The following is a 6356-nucleotide window of genomic DNA, read 5'->3' on the forward strand; positions in this document are numbered from 1 at the left end:
AAATGCGTACTTCCCTGCTCAGTGTTCATTCCACACTCTGCGTGCTGAATATGTACGTCAAGCCAGCAGCCAGCAACGCCAGGCCTAACGATGCCACTTTTACCAAGGAGAACCCTGAGGAGGACGAGAGGCTGTCCTTGCTGGTGACTCGAGTCCTCAGGGGCTTGATGATGCGCTCTCTCTGGGTCAGGATGGCTCTCCGGGCCCCATCCCATTTCCCTGGCCCCTGGAGGCGGAACTGGTATGGAGTACAAGGGCCGAAGAAAACCTCCATGGCCAGCTTTGGATCTGAGAGAAGGAGGAGCAGCAGGCTGGGCTTGACCCCGGCCAGGGAGGCGATCTCATCCATGTACTCCACGTGGTCCACCTGGATGGTGTGGCGGGCCGTCTTCACATACCTGAAACACAGGGCGGAAGTGAGGCCGGCAGCCTCCAGGCAGGCAGGGGACGGATTCACATCAACCCAGAGCCAAAAGAGGTTAGTTCTACAGCTTTAAGATGCAGAAACAGCTAGAAAGCCAACACACCCACACTTCTCGGTATTGAGGGGCAGTGGCAGGGTCTGCGCAGCCCAGGACACCTGTTCCTAGTGTGGGTGGTGTGGATCTGATGTCTGCCGTGGCAGTGCACCTCCAGTGTTTGGAAATAGTGTGTCTTAAGGATGGAGTTCTTTTGTCTCCTTTGCACAAGAACTTGTTTTGTGGGCTGACAGGAGCCTGTGCGCACTGGCTGTACAGCAGGAGGCGAGGGCAGGGCGTCTTTCTGACGTGACCTTAGAGGTGTGGGAGCGGGCACTCTGCTGCACGAGTTGAGCACTCCTTCCATGCCGTGGGACCTCCCCAGAGTGGGGGTCAGCAGCCTCCACCTGTGCTTGGAAGGCTGTTTCAGGTACAGTGCCTACAAGAAACAGCAGTGCTGTCATTTCACATGGCTCTCCTCTGGCCTTTTGCACAGGCGAACTGGAAATGCTTAGTAACATGGGGTTTTAGTGAGTGAACTAGACACTTTCCATCTCTCCTTCAGAATTTATCAATGAACAGTTTTCTTTGTGCTACAAAATTTGTGAAACCGTAGTGTATTGTGTGTTTGTATGTGTCTCTGTGTGGGGGGTGAATTTGAATGAATTCCATTTCTTTTTATGGACACACACACACACACACACACACACACACCACAGTGTCTTTAGAATCTTGACAAAAATGTTGCCCTCTTCTTCCTTCCCTATGTGAAGACATGCATAAGCCTTTGGTTCCCTTATTGCAAACAGTTTTTGTTACAAGACCAAAGAAATGCCCGACTTGCAGGAGACTCCTTCTTGGCTTGTTTCCTTCAACTCTTGGCTCATGAAAGAGAATAAGATGCAAGTCTCTGAGGCACCAAATGAGGAGAGGGAGGGATTTCAGTGTGGGGAAGTCTGGGATGAAAGTCCAGGAACCCAGGCAGACTTCATAGGGAAGCTGCGTGGAGGTGTGGGAGTCTGGACCCCTAACCCACCTTCCCCAGAACCCACCCTCAGCAAAGAGTCCTGCACCCTACTCGAGACAGAGCAGCAGAAGCCTCCAGACTGTAAGTGTGGCTCCGATTTGGCCCCACGGATGTCAGCAAGTGGAGCCACCTGGGGCAGTCCACCCACCGCCACGCAGGCACATGAGCCTCCTGGATTGCAGTGACTCTTCAAGAAACACTAGTTCCCACTGAGGCTGAGGGAGAGGATGATTCTAAATTTAATGTGAATTAAAAAGAACAAATAAAGGTATTTACTGAAGAACTGAAGTGGGATGTTTTGTGCTGCACAACAATGTAGTGTAGGAAATGGAGAAAAATGGGGTTGAGTAGAGGAAGCACGAGTCCCAGTGAGGAACTGCGGATCCTGCAGAGGTCTCTGAGTAGCTGTTCCTGATGCTTCTGAAGCCAAGTCCTTGCCCCAGAGCTGTGGAGCAGGGGCTTAGGCATGCTGGAGCGCAGGCAGTGAGCAGGGGCACAGCCCTACAGAGCCGTCAGCCAGGGCCGGCATGAGACAGGGGCTGCTGACCAGCCGCCCAGGCAGCCCGCCCAGGGGAGATGCCCACTCTGCACAGCAGAACCCCCTAGCATCCAAGATCCAACAGCCTCAACCTCCTGCTTCCCCACAAGCAGTGGTAAAATGGAAGTAGGACAGACTTGAATGGAGGTTCAGAGTCAGGGATTAACTGTAGTGTTGGTGCTTTTCTAATCCCTGATTAGCACAAACTTGGACCGATAGCTTGGCCCAAGTGCTCTGTACACCTTAGACAAGCACACTCCACCAGCAGCCCCTTCTGAGTGTCTTCCTGGCCTTAGAAGAGTTTTGTTTCTGTTCACACTTGAATAAATTCTACTCTTTCACTCTTGTCTTTTTTTGTCCTGTGAATTTCATTCCTTGGATTTGTGAGGCAAGAACCCAGGAAGAAGTTGGAGGTGCACTGCTGAAGTCCATTGTGACATTGGGAAACAGCCTGTCACACCGAGAACTGCCACATGCCACCCTGTGGTAGTGGAGAAGAATCCAGCTTTGCTGGCTGCGACCCTTGGAGCTGATGCCAGGAGCTGTCCTGCTGTGGCCAGCTGCTAATGCTAGGAGGGGCTCTGGAGGGCTGCAGCTCACCCAGACCCACCCACCAGCCAGGTAGAGGATCGAGTTTTGACTCAAACTCTGGTTTTACTTGGCTTACCTTTTCTCCATCGCCCTCTTCCTCTGGGCAATGTCTGCCATCATCTTCTTGGCAGAGGGTAGTTTGCTCAGCCCTGCAAGACAAAATGCAGAGTCTGTCAGGATCTCTAGCAAGACAACCAGGGCCAAGAGAAGCGAGGGCAGGCAGGGTGAGCTGCCAGTCTTGCTCTGGCCTCTCCTCATTCACCTTTGAACACCCGGGCAGCCCAGCGAGACTGGAGCTCTGCTATGGGCAGCACAATGCCCAGGGGCTGGACGAGGCCAATGACGGCCAGTGTGGGCTTCTCCAGGTTGGGAGGGAACATCAGCTTATACAGAGACACCTCATTATCAGCAACTTCAATCAGCCCATCCAGGAAAGGGAAAGAAAAGCTGTATCCTGTAGCGAAGACGACAGCATCAATGTTGGCCTCCACGGTGCCATCATCAAAGATGGTGTCCGTCTCCGTGAATTCCCTCACGTTGGGCTTCACCTGGACCCTGCCAGAAATGATGTGGTTCGGCAGGTCATCGCTGACGGTTGGGTGCTGGCTCAGAGGTCTGGATGTAGAAACAAAATTCCCAAGTGAGCAAATATACAGAAAGAAAGCACTGCATCTGGAAGGGAATCAAAGCCGGTGGTAGGCTTCCCCCAACCCTGCGCTGGTCCCCCATCTGCCTCTAATGGCAGAGGTGAGGATTTTGTACCCTAAGTGTGGTCATCTCAGTTCTACGTTTTCTCATATATTTTAGCTTGAAAACATTTATATCTTGCAGTTTGTGCCATATAGTCCTATTTGCTTTAGTATTAAGTTATTTACACCTCTTAAAATTAGGAAAGACGATGTTTGACTACGACTCCTTTGGAATACAAGTCTTAGACTATTATTAATCTTCCTCCATCTCAATCTCTGCCAAATTATCACTTGTCGGCAAATCAGTCTCCAGGATAGAGGTAGAAAACACTTGTAACAATAGGCCATAACACTATCTGACACAATATTTGCTAAATGACTAAATTGTTCAAGTAAGTACCCCAAAGGATCCATGTTTCAAAGAGGAAGAAGAAGAAATGGGTAGGGAAAGATGTGGGTTTGCTGTGTGTGACCCTTCTCCTAGGGAACCTTGGCCTTCCCAAAGCTCCATTCCACAGACATCCATTTACTCTCTTGGAGGAAAACCATGGCATCCAACCACTCTGCCCAGACAGTCTCTGCTGGAGAAGAGAGAGCTATGTGGTTAACAACCAGGGGAATCTGTGCAGGATGGTGAGGTCTGGACTGAGAAGGAGAGGCAGAGAAGGAAATGCACAAAGCTCAGATGGGTGGCAGCCAGGCAGTCAGGCACCATGGCCCAACCGTGCCCAACCGTTAGGGCAACAGTGGCGGCAAACACACAGTCTTCCTGTAAGATAAACATGGAAAAACCCTGATTCCCAGCGATCTCTAGCCATCACAATACAGTACTTTCTCAGGGGCATGTACAGATGCTGGCATCGACGAGCCTCCCGCACTCTCAGTCAGTAAAAGCAGAGCATGTACAATGCCACAGTGCACATTCCTTGGTAATGATAATAGGTGACCACATTTTATGCATTTCCTCCACTAGACCTAGCCTTAGAGAGTGCTCCTGCTTAGAACAAAGTCCATGTCACCAGTAAGTCTTGTCCCACCTGCGCAGGCCCATGGACCTTGTGTTTGCTCTCTTTCTACTGTGTCTATGAACCATGCTGGTACCTGGCTTTCTGTCACACATTTTATGATGTGGGCACAATGGCAGATCCCCTGAAGATGACTTTCTCAGAACATGCTCCTGTCATGAAGCCACCTATGTCTGCACATAGAAAACCAGTGGAGCCAAGGTTGGCTTGAAGAACTTTCCAGGAAAGAGTTTTGTTTTTGCTATTGTGATTTTGTTCTGAGTCCACAGCTTAGTAAACTATCATAAGTATTTTTAATGAATGAGTCAATAAATGCCACATGCCTTTGCCACATTTGATGAACATTTGAGGAATTTGTTTTAGAATTGACTTTAGAGACAAATAATTACTCATATAAGGAACATGAAATATTTTTTCTTAGGCTCTTTTCCATTGTTATCATAATATCAGAGACTGTAATTTATAAAGAAATAAGGTGGGCTGGGGATGTGGCTCAAGCGTTAGCGCACTCGCCTGGCATGCGTGCGGGTTTGATCCTCAGCACCACATACAAACAAAGATGTTGTGTCCGCCGAAAACTAAAAAATAAATATTAAAATTCTCTCTCTCTCTATCTCTAAAAAAATAAAAGAAATAAGGTTTATTTATCAGTTCATAGCTCTGGAGGTTAATGTTAAGGAATCGCATCCGGCGAGAGCCTTGGAGCTGGTGAGGACACAGCGGAGTGCAGAGGTGGCTCAGGCAATATGTGCTGCGACAGAGCAAGCATGCTAACTTGGGTCCCCTTTCCTCCCCTTATAAGGCCACAGAGCCATCAGGGACCCCAGCTTCATGACATCACCCAGTCCTGATGACCTCCCAAAGGCCCCACCTCCAGACATCATTGACATGTGACTGGGGATTTCTGGTACATGAATTCTGGGGCACTTTGTTCTGTTCAGTATATTTTTTTCATTCTGCTCTTTCTCTTTTCTTAATTCAACCCAGTGTGGACCCCACTTCTCTTTCACCTTCTCACTGGAAGCTGCAGGCGACTTCTGAAGCTAGAAACCCTGTGGGGTGGACTGCAGTCACAGGGTGTGCTTACTGAGGAGGGCTCGGAGCTCCTCTTCCAGGTGCACTTTCCAGACAGCTCCAAACCACATCAGCCACACTGACCATGTCCTGTTGGGCCTCAGTGCACACTGCCTGGTGGCCATCACCACACCCGTTGGGTTTCCTTGCTCTAACATGCTTTCAAGTCTTTCCGACCCCACTAAACTTGACGTCCAGCTGAGAGGAGGGGCAGTGTTATTCTGTGTGTGTGTGTGTGTGTGTGTGTATGCGTGTGCATGCAGCACGCTTAGCAATCAAATTTTAAATGATTGCTGAATAAATGAGAGAGTGTGTACGGGGGGCGGATACTGGGAAATGGAATCAACCAAATTATATTGTTCTATGGTGTGCATGCACAAGTGTGTAACAACGAATCCCATTATTATGTATAATTGTAATGTGCCAATAAAAAAATTTAGAAATAACTGCTCATGTTTATGCGCTATATTTGCATTACAAGGGCTTTATGTTAATGAAGTGTGAGATTAATTGACCAAATGCATGTTAATTGCAAGAACTGCAGTTGTCCCTAAAGCAATTTCCCTTTCACACCCACACATGGCTCCATGCCCTAAGTCCGGGGTGTCACCTGTGTTGTGGCTGCAGGCCATAGTGAGCATGATTGAATCTTGAGTTCAGTGTCTTCTCCAGGTAGTTATTTACCAATGCTGTAGTAAATATCTTCTGGATAAAACTATTGAATCGAGTGATAAATGAGATGTCCATAGGGTATCCATTATCCCAAACACGGTGCAAGATCCATGATCCCCGTCTAGTGCTGAGGAATACCTGAGGAGGGAGACAGAAAGCAAACCCACAGAGGAATCAGAAACATGCAGGATATTATTTTAGTAATGCCTCGCCCATCTCCAACTTTAAGAGCTTGACTTCCGAGGGTGAGGAAGGGAGATACTGTGCAGTGGTCACCATGCT

At 48.9% G+C, this 6356-nt stretch overlaps 1 protein-coding gene across 1 annotated transcript in view; it reads right to left on the reverse strand.

Annotated features, from left to right (window-relative positions):
- Positions 1 to 25: 25 nt before the first annotated feature.
- The window catches only part of LOC143379117 (flavin-containing monooxygenase 5-like), a 20160-nt gene continuing 13829 nt past the window's right edge, over positions 26 to 6356 (reverse strand). The window contains exons 4-7 of the mRNA XM_077105071.1: positions 6013 to 6212; positions 2877 to 3229; positions 2691 to 2763; positions 26 to 398 (exon numbers count right to left, since the gene is read on the reverse strand). Coding sequence (XP_076961186.1) covers positions 26 to 398; positions 2691 to 2763; positions 2877 to 3229; positions 6013 to 6212 — 999 coding nt within the window. The remainder of the gene's footprint in view (positions 399 to 2690; positions 2764 to 2876; positions 3230 to 6012; positions 6213 to 6356) is intronic.

This window comes from Callospermophilus lateralis, chromosome 13 (assembly GCF_048772815.1).
Source record: "Callospermophilus lateralis isolate mCalLat2 chromosome 13, mCalLat2.hap1, whole genome shotgun sequence".
In the NCBI taxonomy this organism is placed as follows: Eukaryota; Metazoa; Chordata; class Mammalia; order Rodentia; family Sciuridae; genus Callospermophilus; species Callospermophilus lateralis.